The sequence below is a fragment of the Budorcas taxicolor genome, chromosome 1 (assembly GCF_023091745.1).
Source record: "Budorcas taxicolor isolate Tak-1 chromosome 1, Takin1.1, whole genome shotgun sequence".
Taxonomy (NCBI): domain Eukaryota; kingdom Metazoa; phylum Chordata; class Mammalia; order Artiodactyla; family Bovidae; genus Budorcas; species Budorcas taxicolor.
In genome coordinates this window covers 132,019,363-132,038,974 of record NC_068910.1, presented here as the reverse complement: position 1 = coordinate 132,038,974, position 19,612 = coordinate 132,019,363, and the positions used below count along the sequence as shown (strand labels likewise).

Here is a 19,612-nt window from a genome sequence, read left to right as displayed (position 1 = left end):
CAGAAAAAGCTAATGCTTGGTTCCCATAAGCTTCACAATCCCATTTTCCTGACCATCCTAATGCATTTCCCTCCCCCCACCCCCCAAATCAGTCATTGTCCAACAGGCTATCTCGTGATCCGATTCCCCTGTTACGCTCTCCAGTGGCTGACTGGGGCCAGTATCCCTGCCTCCCTCCTCACCCGCCTGCTGCAAGGTCTCTCCTGGACAGACGTGACCAAGGAGTGGGGCTCCCTGTCCCCCAGGAGAGGACAAAGAAGGAGAGAGGAAACGGCATCCACCTTTGGGCTCCGCGGAAATAACCCACACCACCAAACAATCGGTTTAGTTTTATTTCAAAATTGTACAAAACGGCCATACGCGGCTATAAAAAACTTCGTCTTCAGAACACGTGGAAATTCAGAAAGAACAACAAAACAGGTATCGTTCACAGTGTAATGGAAAAGCTTTCTCTGAGGCAGAAATTACAACTCTTCCTTCTTCTTTCCGAGTCTCTCATGGTCTCCCTCCCGGAGCGTTCGGATAAAACTGGTAAATCCCAGCTCCTGTAGGGGAGGAGAGACGAGGACCTGTAGCTCCTGTAAGGCCCTCCCCTCCCGCCCCTTCCCTGACCCTCCGTGTGCTCACACTTCTGCACACATAGAGGTGCCTGAGGGGGCGGCCGGGGCCATGTGGGCAGCATCGGCTTGACTATGGAGAAGCCCTGAAAAGTGGGAGAGGAAATTCTCCCCGACCCTGGAACCCTGGAACTCTCCTCTGCCCCTACCCTGCTCTTGGGCCAGGACTTGTACGAGAACCTCTTGGGATACCCTTCCAGCTGGGCTGGAGCCTCGCCTTCTTGGCTCTGAGCGTTGCAGCTGACTGTGCTATCTGGGAAGCCCCTCAGTGGCTGTTTCCCTGCCCCTCAGCAGACAGAGCTCAGGGCAGTGCCCCCACCATGACTCACCGTCGGATTGGTGTCATACTTCTCCACAAACTTCCCATAGTGGTAGTAGTGGAAAGTGGGGTAGGCCTTGACAGCCTCCTGCTGACACAAGTCCTTGTTCTTCTCTTTGACGCAGTCAATAGCGGCACAGGCAATCTGCAGGGAGCAAGAATGCGAGGCTCAGGATGGGGGTCTCCAGTCTGAGAGCTGAGGCCTGGACCCTCTGTGTGAAGGTTGCACCCGAGGCCCAGATCCTGTGACTTCTGAGCTCCTCCCCAACAGCAGGGACACAATGAACCAAAGCACCCCCAGCCCATGCTCCACTGAGGCCAACAGCACTTGGCTTTTAATTTTCCAGGCAGACAGGTGAGGAATGCCCTCAGACTACCCTTTAAAATCAAGAGTACAATGTAAAGGAAATTAGGACTTGAAAGCATCTGTAAACACTACAAGTTTGTGATACTTCCTGTGAGGCACTGTGAGACTTATTCATTCATCAGCTAATATTTCCTGGACATCTTTTTGGGGAGGCAGTGTAGCACCAAGGTCAAGAATAAGAACTTCGAAGTCAAGTTTTCCATGTGTAAGTCTTGGCTTGGCTGCATATTACAGGAAGTCACTTAGCATCTTCATGCCTCAACACCCTCATCTGTAAAATGGAGACAGTACCAATACCCCAGCTATCAGGATATCCTGAAGACTGAATGAGATAAGTCAGGGGAGATGAAGGGCACGTGGTCAGAGGTCAGTACACACTAGCTGCTGTTAGAGGCACTCCTACTGGCCCAGGACACTGGCTCTGTCCCCAACAGGAGCTCAGAACCTGGTCAGGGAGCTGGGTAAGGAGGCAAATCCAAGGCATGGCAAGAGGTGTGTGGAGGTGCTCCACGGTGCCAGGATGGCTTGCAAAGGGGTTCAGAAGCACTCTGCAAAGTTTGCCCCCTTGGCGGAGGACTGATGGAGGGGGAAAAGCAGATTCCATCCTGGGGAACACATTCCAGAACCCGGGACAGAGTTCAACATGACTAAAGCAAACAGGTTTTGGCCAGAAAGAGATTCCTAAATTGGCCACTGCCTTCTTCTTTCCCATTTAACAAATTTCACATGCTGGGCAGTTTTTCCTTATTTATTGCTCTTTCCCTACAAGAGGGTACAAAGCAGACATGGGGAACTTTTCTCCTGTTGAGGGTCACAGAGCAGCCGGGGAGAGGGGAAGGCTGATTAATGGCAAGAGCAATCCACAAGCGTTACAGAAGAGGGGTGGGATTGATGAAGCCAAGCCTGCTCTGGATGCTATGAGCACAGTGGTGACCTTGACAAAGTCAGCCATCGAGCAACTGACATTCTTACTACAGGAAGGCAGCACAGACACATAACCAGAGAGATCACTGTGGAGTCCAAAGGATGCCCTGAAGGAACTAAGAGGGTGCTTGGATAGACCACGGCCAGAGGGGCTGCCTTCACCAGGATGGCCCGGGAGGCCTCTCCAAGGAGCTAACATTTGATCTGAGCCACCAGTGATAAGGCAGCCAGCGGCACGAAGGCCCGAGGGAAGAGCACCCAGCTAGGACCAGCCCATGCCAGGACCCAGGAGAGGAAAGGGCGTGGCGCCTTGAGGGCCAGAACACACTCAGGAGCCCACGCAGAACTATGACTGTGCTGGAGGTTTAAAACTGCTGAACAGCCGTCACTCACAGGGTTCTCTGGCTGCTGGTTATTCACATTTGGATGGAGGCCCCCTTTCCAGGCAGGAGAGCCCTGCAGGGCACCAACAGTCATGCTTATTTACCTGTGCCCAGGTGAGCAGGGCTGACAGACAGCGAAGAGCGAGCCTTGCATTCTGGTTACCAGTCACTCATCCCCCACTTACCCACCCTCAAGCCCCCTTCTACCTCCTCGGCTACACAGCATTCTATACGATGAGACCTCTTAGAGCAGACTCTGCAAACTGCCCACAATCGCTATTTGACTCTCAGTCCTCTTCTGTTTGGCCCACAGGAAAAAAATAAATAAATAAAAGAATCTGACTTAGTCGCCAACCTAGAAAAAGAGCCCAGAGATTTTTATATAAAGTTTGGCTTTCCAGCTTTTCTTTAAAAGCCAAATCCAAGGGCACTTGCCCTGTATTCCCATAGGCAATATGTGGCTAGGAAAGTGGGGTAGCTGTCTCCTTGAGGCAGGGTCAGCTTGCTGCCTGTCTGTGTCCACACGTACCAGCAGGCTTCTGAGAATTCCAGCTCATCCCCTAAAGCCCTCCCTGACTTATTTAGGAATGTGAGGCAGAGGCTCCTCTGGCCATCTTCAGGGCTCCGTGTCTCCGGGCAGGAGCTGAGCGGCCGGCCCGGTGGGAACCGTGCACCCGGGCAGCCCTCGTCTAGGGGCCATCACCCCCCTGCTAGGCTGTGAAAGTGTTTAATGAGCTTTGCTCCAGGCCGCTGCTCTCCCTGCATCCGCTTTAAATTATGAATTTAATTTGTATACATTCCCTGGAGCTGTGGGAAATGTAGTGTATGGTTTTATAAATTGACTAAATAAAAAATGGGTACTTATTCTGAATCCCCTAATATAGCTGCCAGTTACATATCCGAAGTGCTTCTTCCAGCTGCAAAGGCTCCTCAGCTCTCAGTCTCTACAGCAGAAGGGGAGACAAGCATGAGCCCTCTACAGGAAGTGGCTTAGACTCTCTGGAAAGAAGGCAGCAAATAAACCTCTCCACATCTATCCCAATTTCACCCCAGTGCTGCCCCCCTTATACCCCCTCTAGATTTGCACCCACTCACCCACAGCACTGAACGCACACTAACTTCTAGATTTGTTCCACGGCAGGTGGCTGTCAGTGTCCTGCAACGTCCTGTCCGTCCAGCACTTGCCAATGGCACCTGCAACTCTTGGCTGAAGGGAGCTAGAAATGAGGCCAGTGATGGAGAGGCTTGAGGGCACCTCGCCTGGCTTCCTCGACCTCCGAGGGGGGCGACTCTGTCCCTGCTGAGGTCTCCAGGGACTGAGCCTAGTTAGCCATGCAGTGATTTGCTCATTAACACACCTGCTCTGGCTTCCCTTCCTCCGTCCCCTCCACTGCTCCCCAAGACCACCTCCCCAGAAAGCCCCTGCACAGGAGTCCAGGCCTCGAGTCCACTTCTGGGAGACCTCTGACAATGCCTATACATTCAGTTCTGATGCTGCCCCTTTCCATCTGGTAGCTTTGGGCTAGTCACTTAACCTCGCTGAGACTCAATCTCCTCATCTGTAAAATGAGAGAGTAATATTACCGAGGTGACTAAACTACTGTGAGGACAACGTAACAAAAGGCTTTAGAAGTAGTATCAGCAGAAGAGGAGGAGCACTTAGGAACTATCAAACATGCTACCCAGGTCCTTCATCCAGTCAACATCTACAGAGATGTCAGGCGTCGAGGCTGGGGGGATTCAGGGTCAAATGAGGTCTCTGTCCTCAGGGAGATCTCCCTTCTATGAATTCGAGGGATGATACACAGCACACAACACACAGCCAGAGCTAACCTAGCTTCGCCAGCCAATCACAGAGGGGCTCCCGCTGCTCCAGGGCCTGCTCCTGGGATGACCTTGCACCTGGCCGGGAGCTGTGCTGAACTGCTGACCCCTCACCCCCAGGCTGGGACACTTTGCTGAGCCGTGAAAGACAGGCCCCACTTTGCCAGGCCAGTGGTCAGCCTTCCACTTGAGATCCTTGTCCTCACGGCCACCTCCAGAACGCCTCCTGTTCCAGCACTAACAGTGTGTGGCCCTTTCTCCCCCCAGCACGTCAACTGCTGAAGTCCCCAGTAACCTCCTGGGAGGGGGAGGCTCCCCAGTTAAAATATGAGCTGCCTCATGTGGCTTTATTGATTCAGTAAAATAAATCTCTGCAGGAGCTAATATTGACTTTAGCTATGAAAATGGAAGTGAACAACCAACTGCATATTGATTGGGGAAGGAACAGGGACAAGCTTCTGGGTGGAAAAAAAATGCAATTCTGCCTCACAGGTGGCAGCATGGGGTGTCAGGAAGAATTGGGAGTCAGGAGACCCACTTCAGGCTGTCAGTGACACACAGGGTGTCCCTGGGCAAGAGACACAGCTCCTCTTTTCTGGGCCTTCATCCCTCAGGAGGAGGAGAGGGCTGGACAGCCCAGCAGTCCCTAAACACCAGCCTGTGGCCAGCACAAATTCCTGGAGCCATCCCCCAAGGCTCTGATCTGATAGTTCTAGGATGGCACCCAGCCATCACGGCACCAGTGCCCCTGGCTGAAAACAGGATGCTTCCTGCTGCTACTGAGAGCCGTCTCCAGGAACGCTGGCCTGCCAGCTGCCTGGGACAGAGAGCTAAGTGTGTTCCTGAAAATGAGTGAGGGCGATGCCTGGCTTGGAAGGAGAGACAAGGAATAACAGGGGGAATAACTCTAGGAAAAGGTCAGCAATGTTACTGGCCCAAGTTAAGATAATTAAGCAAAGGCATATCGGTATCTCAGAGAAGGAGGGGTTCACCATGGAAACGAGACCCCTGTGCATCAGCAGGGGGGATGGAGAAGAGAAGGAACAGCCCTCAGCTGCCAATGGCGGGCACAGCCAGCCTGGTCTCATGAGGACTGGTGTGATCCCCTCATGGGCCCTGGAGACCTGAGCAGCCAAGGGGCAGGGTGCCCCCACTCCGGTCACCCTCCTGTGTGCCCAGGGCACCAAGTGTTCTGGGTAAAGAATGATGGGAGCTGTGTTGGAGAGACTGCCAGTCCAGCTCTGGTCCTGGGGCGTAAAGGCCTCCCTGAACCAACCCACGCCCAGCCCTGCAGGGATGAGCAGCGTGGGCTGAGCTGGAGCGGCCAGACTGGGAGCAGCCACCCTGCTCAGGTCGAGGGTGGCAGAAGCGGGTGGAGGGGTGAGGGAGACAGAAGACAGGAAGCACCTCCCTGCTGTGCCCCTCTCAATGCAAGCCAAGTGGCAGGGAGAGGACAGAAGTGTTCCTGGTCCTTATATTCCCACTTGACGGTGAAGGGTGTCTCAAGGGCACAGGCAGGGCTCGCAGGTGACCATGGGACTTCCTGATTCAGGGACGGTGTCTGGAGCCTGAGTCTTCCCACATGTGCCTGGCTTCCTCTGACTCACTGTTTCTATGCAGCTCTCACCACCCCATCACTGCCATCCTGGGGCCAATGCAAGGAGATCTCTGCATCTGTATCCCACCTGCCCCAGCTGCGCCTGACAATTCAACCTGGAAAAATAAGGCAGAGATGTATTGGACTTTGGATTTGGGTGTGTGTGAGTGTGTTTGGGGAGCATTTCAGGGGACAGGTTCCTACGATGGAGTCCCAGGCTGGGAAGAGTCTTTGAGACCATCTAAGCGCTGTGACTTTAGAAGAAAGAAACATTGAGACCTGGAGAGTCTTACAGCTCACGCAGCTTAGCAGCAGCCCAGATGCACCAGCCTGAGTTCTGGGGTCTTCTCGCTGCCATATGCCCCCGCAGCCTCGGAGTCTGCCTGGTCTGCTGGAGCTGCCTGGGGGAGTGCCTGGGGCACCCTCCCTGTGCTCTAAGCCGATCTGCAGCTCTAGCTTGTTAATTTTCTGCTTCATCAGTCAGCAGCTGCAGGAGCCTTTCACTTAGGCGGGATGAGGCTCTGTTCCCATGGCCTTGCTCTCCTCCACCTTGGCCGCCTCCAGTTGACTTTTGTGGGATATTTTTATTGGTACTTTTAATTACACAAGTAGTGCATGACTACAAATCCTACCGTAAAAAGATGTGAGCATTAAAAAAGAATGAACAAATGACCCCTTTACCACCCCCTCCTTCAAGGAAGGGCTGTAACGGTTCAGTGTATCCCTTTCAGTCGATTTTGCAGCATAAATGCAGCCAGCTCTATCCTGCCTTCTAAAAAGGATGTCCTGGTTGCCAGAAATCCCTCTGTCTCAGCAGAAGCTGCTTGGGGAGGGCAATATGAACAGAAGGGAGGAAGGTGTGGGCACTGGAGTGGGAAGCTGGAGGCGGGACAAGAGACGAAGAGGAAGGGTGTCCTTACCTTACGGTCATCTTTGAAGGCATCAGCAGTGGCAGTGAAGTGTGGAATGGCCTTCTTACAGTGCGGGCACCCTGTGTGAGAGGGAAGGAGACAGCCTTGCACATGGAACTTCCAGAGAGGCCTTTCCAGGAGTTCCTCTCCTCCCAGCAGACTTCAGGGTTCATCTGACTCCCACCGTCTGCACACCCACCGTCAGGGTTCAGGTATCAACCCCACCACTCGAACCCTCCATGGTGCGTCTGCTGTCCACACGAGGTCTCTGCAGGAGGCCTGTGCCAGTGTGAGATTCACAGTGGCCTGGGACCTCCCACCCCATGCCCACCCCCAAGGCTGGGGGTGGGGGACACAGACACTGTGGTCTTGCTCTGCAAGCTCCTTGCACGGAGGGCTGCCCTCAGGGTTCAGAAGAGCCTGATCCAGGGTGCAGCGGGAGCTTCAGGCTTCGAAGAGAAGGACACGTGCTCTGGCTCTTCTGAGCCTGTTTTGAAGCTCCTCCTTGTGCCCCAGTGACAATGGCAGAGCTCGCCACTTCATGACTGAAAAGGTGCATGTGGGAAAGTGGAGGGCGGGAGGAAGCACTCCTGACTCGGGCAGCTCATGCACTGCTGTCGAGCCCCACAATCCCCCCAGCCCTCACCCCCGGACCGAGGACCCCTGGTTGTCATGCTGTCCTTCCACTCCTGCCCTAGAGTCCGCCTGAACTCTGGATCCAGAAACGGGAGCATCAAGGTCAGGCTAAGAGGAGGACAAGCTGCTGGATCCCTGCCGCTTCTCAGGGCCTGGGTTCCCGACTTGGGGACGAGGACCACAGCTCCAGAGGCCCTGAATGGGACAGTGGCAGGTGTGCTGCCCCGAGCCCCTCCGGTTCCAGTGACAGGTCCCTGGCATGGGGCCCACCTGCGTGCAGCCTCTTTCTTCTGTCTCAGCAAGCCCGGGACACCGTCCTCCAGGAAGGAAGCCCAAGAAACTGCAGGCTGCTCTGGCCCAAACCTGCTTTCCTGGCCTTCCCCTCAGCTTTGGTCCATTAAAACCCAAACCCACCTCTCCCTACCACTCTCCAGACACTGAACCCAACTGCCAAGAGAACAGAACTGCTCTGAGGGAAGGAGTTCCCTGACTGTGGTAATTAATTCTGATCAAATCACAGGTGGGAGAGGCCAAATGCCCCCTGGGGAGCCCGGGCTCCAGCCAACTTCTTGACCAACAGTCGGACCAGGCCTTCGGGCCCTCCCACGGCCTTGGGGAAGCCAAGGCAGAGAACAGAGACAGCCTGGCTCATCTGTTCTCTCTCTTTTTAAAATAAGGTAATAATGACTGACATTTCAAAGGGTTTTGTGAAACCAAATTAAGGCAGAGCTACAACTTTAATCTGAATTTAGCACCTGAGCTGGTTTCTGAGACGGGCGGAACCACCCATATGGCCTGGCTAGTGGAGTGGCCAGCTGGCCCCACAGCAGCATGGATGGCGGTGATGGGAGGATTTTCCCAACGTCCATCACAGGAGTGGAGAAGCGAGCTGGGCTGGTTACAGTTACACCACAACTGAGACAAAGTACTGAGCACAGCCTAACTCATGGCAGATGCCAATGGCAATTATAAGAACATGGTACTAATCTGACCCAATAGAGAGAAGAATGGCTCAAATTCATGCAAATATCAATACTACAAAGGAATGATGGTATAGAGCTTTCAAAACATTTAAAGAGCAAAATATACTGGTCGAGAGTTCATCAAAGTGTGCCCTGCAGTACCTAGAGGTCCCCTGTGAGTGGCACGTGAATGCCCACTAAGACATCAGGTTGGCTGGAAATAAGCTACTCCCTTCCCCCAAATCTGGTATCACTACTAATTTCTCCTTTTTAACTTCTCTGCTTACTGAAAGCATAAAGGTCACTGTCAGTTTAGTGCAAATTCCTGCTACCATCAATTTAAAGCATCCAGGTCTCAGATTAATGGCCTTCTGCTACATCTCATTTTCTCATTATCCAAAAGAAAGAGCATGGCAGATGAAGAACTAGAGGGGCGGTTGTTTTAGAAAGGGCATGAAGATGTTCCCCAGACATGTCAGGTGGGCCAGAAGAGGCATGATTTTTTAATATGGGCTCTTTAAAAAGGCACCACCTCTGTGTCGCAGGAAACTAAAGCAGCCTCCCAGAGTTGGGAGAGAGAAACAAAGACCAAGGACAGGACAGAAAATTCCAATTTCAACTCAGCCAAGCTGGCTTAAGAGGGGCGGTCACCACGACCAGACCATTCAGAGCCAACAGAGGGGCTTGGAACAGGAGAGAACAACAAAACAGCAGGAGAAGGGGCTGTGTAGAGACTATGGAGGGAGGATGTGAGGGGAGGTGGGATTGGGGGACAGGGCAAATGGGCGCCTGCTTTTTACTTTACACCTGCCTTTATCAGGTATGTGACCTTTCTGCAGTATTTAGATTCTTTATATACAAATTAAGTATATGTTGCAGTCCATGGGGTAGCAAAGAGTCAGACACGACTGAGTGACTACCCTTTTACTTCACTTCACTATACACTACCTATAGGATAAATAAGAATATATTATTTTATTGCCAAGAAAAAGAAATGCAAAAAAGGCAAAATGGTTGTCTGAGAAGGCCTTACAAATAGCTGAGAAAAGAAGAGACGCTAAAGGCAAAGGAGAAAAGGAAAGATATGCCCATTCGAATGCAGAGTTCCAAAGAATAGCAAGGAGAGATAAGAAAGCCTTCCTCAGTGATCAGTGCAGAGAAAGAGAGGAAAACAATAGCGTGGGAAACACTAGAGATCTCTTCAAGAAAATTAGAGATACCAAGGGAACATTTCATGCAAAGATGGGCACAATAAAGGACAGAAATGGTATAGACCTAATAGAAGCAAAAGATTTTAAGAAGAGGTGGCAAGAATACACAGAAGAACTGTACACAAAAGATCTTCACAACCCAGATAACCACGATGATGTGACCACTCACCTAGAACCAGACATCCTGGAATGCAGGCCTTAGGAAGCATCACTACAAACAAAGTTAGTGGAGGTGATGGAATTCCAGTTGAGCTATTTCAAATCCTGAAAGATGATGCTGTGAAAGTGCTGCACTCAATATGCCAGCAACTCTGGAAAACTCAGCAGTGGCCACAGGACTGGAAAAGGTCAGTTTTCATTCCAATCCCAAAGAAAGGCAAAGACAAAGAATGTTCAAACTACTGCACAATTGCACTCATCTCACACACTAGCAAAGTAATACTCAAAATTCTCCAAGCCAGGCTTCAACATTTCCTGAACCATGAACTTCCAGATGTTCAAGCTGGATTTAGAAAAGGCAGAGGAACCAGAGATCAAATTGCAAACATCCGTTGGATCATCAAAAAAGCAAGAGAGTTCCAGAAAAACGTCTACTTCTGCTTTATTGATTATCCCAAAGCCTTTGACTGTGTGGATCACAACAAACTGTGGAAAATTCTGAAAGAGATGGCAATACCAGACCACCTGACCTGCCTCCTAAGAAATCTGTATGCAGATCAAGAAGTAACAGTTAGAACTGGACATGGAACAACAGACTGGTTCCAAATCAGGAAAGAAGTATGTCAAAGCTGTATTTTGTCGCTCTGTTTATTTAACTTATATGCAGAGTACATCATGAGAAATGCCAAGCTGGAGGAAGCACAAGCTGGAATCAAGACTGCCGGAAGAAATATCAATAACCACAGATATGCAGATGACACTACCCTTATGGCAGACAGCAAAGAAGAACTAGAGAGCTTCTTGATGAAAGTGAAAGAGGAGAATGAAAAAGCTGGCTTAAAACTCAACATTCAAAAAATGAAAATCATGGCATCTAGTCCCATCACTTCATGGCATATAGATGGGGAAACAATGGAAACAGTGACAGACTTTATTTTCTTGGCTCCAAAATCACTGCAGATTGTGACTGCAGCCATGAAATTAAGATGCTTGCTACTTGGAAGAAAAGCTATGACCAACCTAGATAGCATATTAAAAAGCAGGGACATTACTTTGCCAACAAAGGTCCGTCTAGTCAAAGTTATGGTTTTTCCAGTAGTCATGTATGGATGTGAGAGTTGGACTATAAAGAAAGCTGAGTGCTGAAGAATTGATGCTTTTGTACTGTGGTGTTGGAGAAGACTCTTGAGGGTCCCTTGGACTGCAAGGAGATCAAACCAGTCCATCCTAAATCAAATCAGTTCTGAATATTCATTGGAAAGACTGATGCTGAAGCTGAAACTCCAATACTTTGGCCACCTGATGAGAAGAACTGACTCCTTGGAAAAGACCCTGATGCAGGGAAAGGTTGAAGGCAGGAGGAGAAGGGGACAACAGAGTATGAGATGGTTGGATGGCATCACCAATTTGATGGACACGAGTTTGAGAAGGTCCAGGAGCTGGTGATGGACAGGGAAGCCTGGCGTGCTATACGGTCCATTTGGTTGCAAAGAGTCGGACATGACTGATTGACTGAACTGAACTGATTTTATTGCTGAAAACATTTTAAAGATTTTTTTCCATTAGGTAGTCCCCTCCCCCCTGCCCCTGTCCAGTGATGAACACACATCTCAGAGCCTGGAGCAGAGCTGAGGGCAGGACATGGCAGCAAGGGAGATGGGAGACTCCAGACACCAAGCCCTCTGCCAGCAGCTGAGTTGCTCAGCAACAGGCCCTGCATGGATCACATTTAGTTATTTCTCATTGGGAAGGACTGTGAGACTTTTGAAGTGGGCAGGGACCAGGCCTCTTTCCCAGGTATCCTGGGTCCCAGACATGAAGCACAAACTGTTACTTTAAGGAGGTCATTAGCACCCCAGCAGGGTAGGTGTCCCCACTGAGGTCTGGGGGCAAGGGGAGAGAATTTGGGGAAAGTATTCAGTCTGCAGTACTCTCTCAAGTCCACCCCATGGCTGGTCAAAGACTTTCTCCAACCAGGTTCTCACCAGGTGCTGGGAAGTAACTACCATCTGAATCAGGATTGTGACTAAGGCAGGGCATCAGCCCAGGCCGCAGAAAGGGCTCCATCATCACTAACTTGCTGCCAAGCCTCAGGCAAGTCAGGCATCTCCTGGTCTCAGTGCTGCACCCCCAACTCTGCCTGGAAGGAAGACAGCTTCTTAAGATCTACAGTCTTATGGACTTACTCTCAGGACAGAGGAAGACAGGAGGAAGCTCTGCAAGGAACTGAAAGAGCGCAAGGCCCACTTGCAGAAGAAAAGGCACAACCAGAGGAAGCGTCAGCCACAGGAGGGCGGGGTTGAAGGCTAGGCTAGGAGGTGACCTGCCTGGACAGTGAGAGCTGAGCAGACCTTCCTCACTGGAGAGGAAGGGACGGGAGGCTAGGACTAGACTGAGCCGCCTGCTTCTCTGCGGAGCGCAGCTTTGTTATCCCCATTCCATTACACTAAGCTGTAACATGGGGGAGAAAGGGCAGAGCAAGAAATTCAAGAGACTTTCCCTTACGAATCAGTGAGCAACTTTAAAATGGGAACACACACAATTTGAGATCACAAACATCTACATCAGCAGACACGTCATCCCCTCAACTTAAGCTTTGATTAAAATGGGGATCCTGGTGGGGAGCTCTGAGCGAAGGTGACTGAACTTCCACCACAGCTTCAACCCCATGGCTTCCGAGCCACTCAGGAAGGTCAGGGAGAGGAGGCTGGGCTGGCGGTGCTCAGGAAGACAGGGACACAGAGGCCTAATGAGGCAGGCTGAATTCCCAGCTAAGAAGTGCCAGGGTTCAAAGGTGAAGTCAATGGCTGGAGGGATGGAGGGAGCCAGAGGGGAGGGAGCCCAGGGACGTGAGGTGGCTGAGTAATCATTAATACAAGGCAGGCCCCAGGCACAGGCAGCAGCAGAGGGCTTTAGGACTGTTGTGAGAACAGAACTCAACCGAGCTGGCCCTGGATTCTGAAGGACCTCAGCCAGGAATGAAACTAGAGCCCTGCTCACAGCAAAAATGGCCCAGAGTTGGCGTGCGGCTGCCCAGGTCCCTAGGAGATCTCTCACCCCATCCTTCACCCCTCGGTGAGCGCCCCAGCGACTTACATGGGGCGTAGAACATGACCAAGGCGTGCTTCTTCCGCTTCAGGCTCTCCCGGAAGTTGTCCCCAGCCAGATGCAACACGCTGGTTTGCTGCTCTTCCCAGGCGGGGTCTGGGGGTGGCAGGGACTCGGGGCTAAAGGAATTGGAATGGAGGGGAGACAGTCACTGGGAGAAGTGCTTCCACCACTGCCCCAACCCCCAACCACTCAGGGGAGCACATAAGAGAAAATCACTTTGCATCCTTTCCAAAACTGAGTTCAAATCCTCAGTTTAAACAGAAAGAAAAGTGAACTGTCTGCAAAGATTCCCTCCAAGGAGCCTCTTAAGAAGCCATTTTGTGAAGGTGTGAGGGACCTGAGCCTGTTCTGGGGACAAGGAGTCTCTCCAGTCGTCTCCTCGCCCTGGGGAGAACCCCAGCACCTGCGCGCCCTCTTTCCCTCCCTCCTGCCTCTTCTGGTACCCTAAGCACTCCATGATCCTCTGCTCCCAGGCCTTTGTTCTGGTGGAGAGAGCATGAGCCACAGAGTGAGGAAGGGTCTGCGTTCAAATCCAGATTACCGATCACCTGCGTGACCTTAGGTTAGGTTACCAAACCCTTCTGAGCTTCCATTTTCCTTTCTGTTATATGAGTACAATGATACCTACTTCCTGGGGTCCTTAAGAAGAGCAGAGACAGAGAATGTAAAGCACCTAGTCGGTCAAGCAACTAACAGTCGCTAAGAGCCTGTAAGCGCTCATAAAGGACAGGCATTCGAGAAAGGTTCACAATTTTTCAGTCTACTTCTGTCCACTGGTTCCCTCCACTCTGCCTCACAGAACTATAGATCTCCAGGGTCTTTTAAAGCCCTTGTTGCCCTTGACCCCCTTCCTACAATCGTGCTTCTCTCTCCCTTCTCTGAGAAGTGGCTCTGGGGAGTGGTCCAGAACCCATGCTGCCACGTCCACTCCCTGCCTGCACTCCCTTCTTCTCCCGGTGCCACATAGCTCCTGCCCGCTGGACCTCAGGCCTCGTACCCAGAGAGGGCAGCATAGCGCAGTGCCAGCTGCCCCAAGTTCACACTCACCTTTCAGAAGCCCTCCTTCCAGGCACCTGCAGAGACCCCACCCACCTTCCCCAAAGCCCGTTCTCTTCTTCTGGTTCCATCTCCATGCTCCTGCAATTCTCAAAAGGTTTCATCCATCTGCGTGGCTTCCATAACCCCCTAAGCTGAGGATGACTCGAGCCCTGACCTCTCATCCAAGCCCATTTCCAGGTGTTCTCCCAGTATCTCCACCTGGAGGTCCAACTGTCAACCCAATCCCAACAAGATTTAGAATTGTTCCCCTTCTTCCACACCTCCCAAAACAGTTTTGTTCCCCACCTTCTTCATTTGGTTAATGGCACCCCTGCTCTTGTGACCAAGACTGGCCCCTCTCAGCCTTCCTGTCTTGCCCTGTTCTTTGCCCTCCAGATCCCCTCATACACCCTGGGTTCCTCAGCTGACACCACCCACCAACCCTCTGCTCTGTCCCAGGATCCTGCTTCCCTGGGCTGGTCTGCTGGTGGGCACATCTCAGTCACCTGATTGGGTCACTCGTGCACAAGCCTGCAGGCACCATCAATCTAACCCGACACCATCTGCTCGCCCTCCTGCTGGTGGCCTCAGCTCCTCATCATCTCAAAGCATCTGCTGTTAAATGATGCTCTGCCTGGTGGATTCCTTTTGAGCTTCCAAAGGACCACAATTTGTCCCGAGGAAAGGCACTTCACCTCTCTGAACCAAGGAAATAGGGATAGGCTTCGGTAGGATCTGAGTATAAAATGGGGCAACAGTTATACAAGCATGCTGCCAAGGCTGGGAGGTTCCAGCACTTAGGTGGTAGCACCATCAGTTACTGCACCACATGAGAACTGGCATCAATAACAAACACAGCTTCCTCTGCGTATTTCCACACACCATGCACAATAATCCAATTTAATTCTCTGAACAAGTCTATGGGAAAAGTATTGTCTCCACTTTACAGATGGGAAGCTGGGGCTTAGCAGGGTCAAGTAAATGGCCCAGGGTCATGATCTGAGTACAGGGTTCTCAGACTCTGAAGCCCATGCTCTTACCCTAGTGCTTTTTCAGGTGGTGACTAGGACAGGAAGGACAGAGACCCTCCATGCTCACTATCTGTGTCCAGTCCTCTGGACCAAGGATTGGCAATAATCAATCCTCTGGTTCCCGCAGCCCTCTAACCACAGTGCAAGCACCAGGGACCTCACCTGAGCCCCTGCCCTGCTCAGACCTTCCCAGGGAACCAGCCCTGGCAGCAGAGCGAGGCCAGAGAGGTAGGTGTGAAGAGCAACCTGCCTCCTGCACCAGAGGACCGGCAGAGAGAGCATCTCGTTCCTCTTGGAGATGAACCCCTGCTCCCTCTAGTCCTAAGACAAGGCCTGGCTACTCTGAGCATCTACCCCTAGCGATCAGCAGGAGACTAGAGGGGCTGAGACCAGGACCTGACCTGTCCACTCACCTCTTGCCAGGAGCCTCTCCTGAACTGAGTGGTAACTTTGCTCCTGTTCCATAAGCTGGTGTTTCTCAAAACCCCATCACTGATTTCTTTCATTCACATTTTCCGAATCAAGGGTTCAGAATCTGCACTTCAATAAGCATCCCAACACCAGGTAATGTTTACACACATCCAAGTTTGAGGACCAGTGTTCTGACAAAGTAACTGCCCCTGGATGCTGCCATTTCTCACAGTTCTCGCGTCACTGGGTGACTCTCAAGTCTTGGTTCTCACTCAGGCATGATTATGCCACACACCAGGGGCCTCTGCAAAGGCTGGAGAGTGTCTTCTTTGACTTTACCTTTCTGTCAGTGCAGAAATGGGGCGGTATTCTCAAATATTCAAGTTATGTATGGGTGTGTGTCTCGGGGGAAGGGTGAGGACAGGAGAAAGCACTTGTGTGGTGGCGAGGGGAGAGGCTACTAACTGCAGGTTCCAAAGTCCTCGAATGAATAATTGCAAGGCTCCTCAAGATGTTTTTTTGGACTTGCAGGCTGCCACGGAGTAAACTGTGTCCCCTACCCCAAATTCTTATGCTGAAGTCCTAATCCCAAATACCCTAGAACGGGACTGTATGTGGAGAGAGGGTCTTTAGAGAGGTAAGTTAAAATGAGGTCATTCAGGTAGACTCTCATCTGATCTCACGGATGTCCTTTAAAGATGAGGAGATTAGGGCACAGCTGGTGGAAGACCATGTGAGAACACAGGGAGATGGCCACAGAGAGGCCTCAGGGAAAGCACCCCCCCCCACCCCCCGCCGACATCTTATCTGCTCTCTAGAATTGTAAAAAAAAAAAAAAAAGAAAAAAATTAACTCCTGCCAGTAAGCCACCCAGCCTGTGGTCCTGGCAGTGGCAGCCCTCACAAACTAATACCCAGACAGAGGGAGCTCTTCAACCCTTTCTTTTCAACCCAAAACCACCACGGGCCACCCCATGGACACTACTGAAGGCCCAGAATTGGGCCCCTGGAGTCCAGCTCTGGATGTGAAGAGCTGCGTTTCCTTTGTCCACTCACAAGGAATGCAATAAAGTGTATATGATGAAACCTGGGGCTAGCACACTGGGGAAGGCTGTCCTAACAGAGAAACACATGGCTTCCTGCAGCTGATGCCACCACACCTAGAAAGGTTACTGTGACCTGCTGGATGCAGACATGGGGTCAGCACACCCAAGGTGCCCTAAGGATTGGGAAGCCCTGTCTGTCTTGGCTCCCAGGCCCTGAGCCAAGGTCAGCGGCTCCTAAGTTTACTTCATCTCCTCAAGGCCCTGTCCAGTGACTGCCAGCCAGGGACCAGCATGTGCTATCGAGACCATCAGACTCACTTTCGCATCCACTCAATGAAGCTCTTCTTTGTTCTGAGCGCAGGCACGGCATGCTTCTCTCCATTCTTAAAATATTTGAGCGTAGGAAACTCGGAGATGTGGAATCGTTCTGCCAGGGCCTTGTTGACGGTGGCATCGACAGCTGCAAGGACACCAGAGCTCTGGGACAGGGGAGAGGCCAACCATGCGTGACACCCTCAGACGCGGTGCTGGCAGAAGAGGAGCCCGGACGCCGGCCCCAGCCCACCCCGGGCCTGTCAGAACCTCACGGGGCGGGAACTCCACACATGTCCACCCGTCTCATCTGCGGCCTGAGATGAAGCCTTTTTATCACCCCCATCAACCAGGTGGAGTAGACTGCGGCTGTTCCCAGTAGGCAAGGTCCCACAGAAAAAGAGCCATGGGGCTTCATCCCAGAGCCCAGGGCCTTGGCAGAGGCCACCTGGATGGGTACCTCTAGTATATTCCTCTGAACCAGACCCCATAGTCTGAGCATGCTCCACCCCTGGTAGGAGCCCCACCTGCTTGACTAAGACACATCTACTCGGGGACAGAGACGTCCTGCAGGGCTCTATGGAGCTGGCGAGCTGCTACAGAGCTTGCAGGGGAAAGCTGTCCTAACGGTTCGTATTACTGAATGATACGAATTTAGTAGAGAGCAACGGGGGAGGTTAAGGAAAGAAAGCTTACATCTCCTTCTCCGTGGAGGACTTCTGCTGCATTCTCAAACTCTGGCTTCATTTTCTTACAGTGTCCACACCCTGTGGGAAGAAATCAAGAGAAACCATCCCCATGGCATGGAGGCTCCAAGGATGTCCCCTGCCTCCGGAAAACGGCTGGGCCCTAGTACTAAATATCAGGGGTACCCAGGAGAAAAGAATAACAGTACCAGCTCAGAGAAAAGAAAGCTTTCACCTGATCCATTGGGGGTGGGAGGGGCACAGAGGCAGAAATGAATCAACTACATCAACAATACTGGTGATATGTATATAGGTCCCATGTGCCAGGCACTGCTCTAGGTGACTATCTGTATGACAGCCCTACAAGGTCTGAACTACGTTATCTCCATTTTACAGATGAGAAAACTGAGGCACTGAGAGGGTGGATGACTGCTCAAGGTTACATACACAGCCACAGGTCACAGAGCTGGGCTGAAAGCCCAAGCAGTCTAGCTGGAGGCCACAGCCACCAGCAGCGTGTGCTTCCTAGCACCACGCAGGCAGAAGTGAGCTGGGCCCTGAACTGAGAATAAGAATTCACAAAAGCAAGAGAATGGGGAAAAAATCAAGTTCTGACTGTCCCCACAAGGGAGGTGGTATAATCTGACAAGCACTTGTCATTTCCAAACAAACCATTTTTCTTGGGATAGATTGCTTTGCTTTGCCCTCTTCTCCTTACAACCACTTGAATGCAATAATGTTACAAATAATAACATTTGATACATTAAAATGAAGCATCAACTACTTTCTGTAGTTGATAACAGGACACTTTTAAATTGCTTTCATTTTGGCAGAAAGAGAATTTTCTAGCATCTCGGCAAAAGGGGCTACGAGGCCAGTAGGACCAGACTGGTTCAGGCTGGAGACCACTTTCAAGGGAAAGCTGGCTGGGGTGGGTACACACAGACAAGGCTAATTGGATACAGGGATGTGACCTGGCCTTCTTGTGGTATGTGCTACTGCTTGAGATGCAGAAAAGCAGTTCTAAGACATAAGTTTATAATGATAAAGGGGAACTTCAAGAAACATCTCAAATAAACAACCTAATCTATCATCTAAAGGAATTAGAAAAAGAAGAACAAGCAAACTTAAAGGTCAGTTGAATGAAGGAAATAACAAAGATCAGAGAGGAAATAAATAAGACAAAGACCAAGAAAACAATACAAAAGATCAATGAAACCAAGAGTTGGCTTTTTTAAAAAGATAAACAAAATTAATAAACCTTAGCCAGGCTCACTAAGAAAAAAAAGAGGACTCAAATAAATGAAAGAGAAATAACAACCAATTATCAGAGATATGAAAAAATCTACTATGGTTATACACCAAAACCTAGAAAAAAAATGAACAAATTTCTACAAACATAATCTTTGGAGACTGAATCAGGAAGAAATAGGCAATCTGAACACATTGATCACTACTAGTGAAGCTGAATTTATAAAACAAACAAACAAAAAAAAGCTTTCAGCAAACAGAAGTCCAGGACCAGACGGCTCCACAGGGTAATTCTACCAAACATGTAGAGAAGAGCTAATATCTATTCTCAAACTAGCTCCTCAAAATGGAAGAGAATGGAACACTCCCAAATTCATTCTACAAAGCCACCATCACCCTGATACTGGGACCAGGTAAAAGCACTACAAACAAACTACAAACTGATTTTCTGATGAATATGGATGCAATATACTCTCCACAAAATATTAGCAAACCAAATTCAACAACATACATAAAGAATGATACAGCATGATCAAGTGGGATTATTACAGGGATGAAAGGATGGTTTAATATCTGCAAATAAATCAATGTGATACAACATATTAACAAAGAGATCATGTCAATAGATGCAGAAAAAGCTTTTGACAAAATTCAGTGTACATTCTTGATAAAAACTCTCATCAAAGCTGGCACAGAGGCAACACAGCTCAACAAAATAAACACCATTCATGACAAACTCACGGCTAACATCATACTCAGTGGTGAAATGCTGAAAGCCTTTCCTCTAAAACCAGGAACAAGACAAAGATGTCTCGCA

The 19,612-nt window shown here is 50.6% G+C and overlaps 1 protein-coding gene across 1 annotated transcript in view; it reads right to left on the bottom strand.

Annotated features, from left to right (window-relative positions):
* Positions 1–353: 353 nt before the first annotated feature.
* The window catches only part of PDIA5 (protein disulfide isomerase family A member 5), a 93,420-nt gene continuing 74,161 nt past the window's right edge, over positions 354–19,612 (bottom strand). Inside the window, exons 12-17 of the mRNA XM_052642914.1 lie at positions 17,555–17,625; positions 16,865–17,025; positions 13,007–13,137; positions 6,952–7,022; positions 947–1,081; positions 354–545 (exon numbers count right to left, since the gene is read on the bottom strand). Of these exons, the coding sequence (XP_052498874.1) occupies positions 465–545; positions 947–1,081; positions 6,952–7,022; positions 13,007–13,137; positions 16,865–17,025; positions 17,555–17,625 (650 nt within the window). The 3' untranslated portion in view covers positions 354–464. The remainder of the gene's footprint in view (positions 546–946; positions 1,082–6,951; positions 7,023–13,006; positions 13,138–16,864; positions 17,026–17,554; positions 17,626–19,612) is intronic.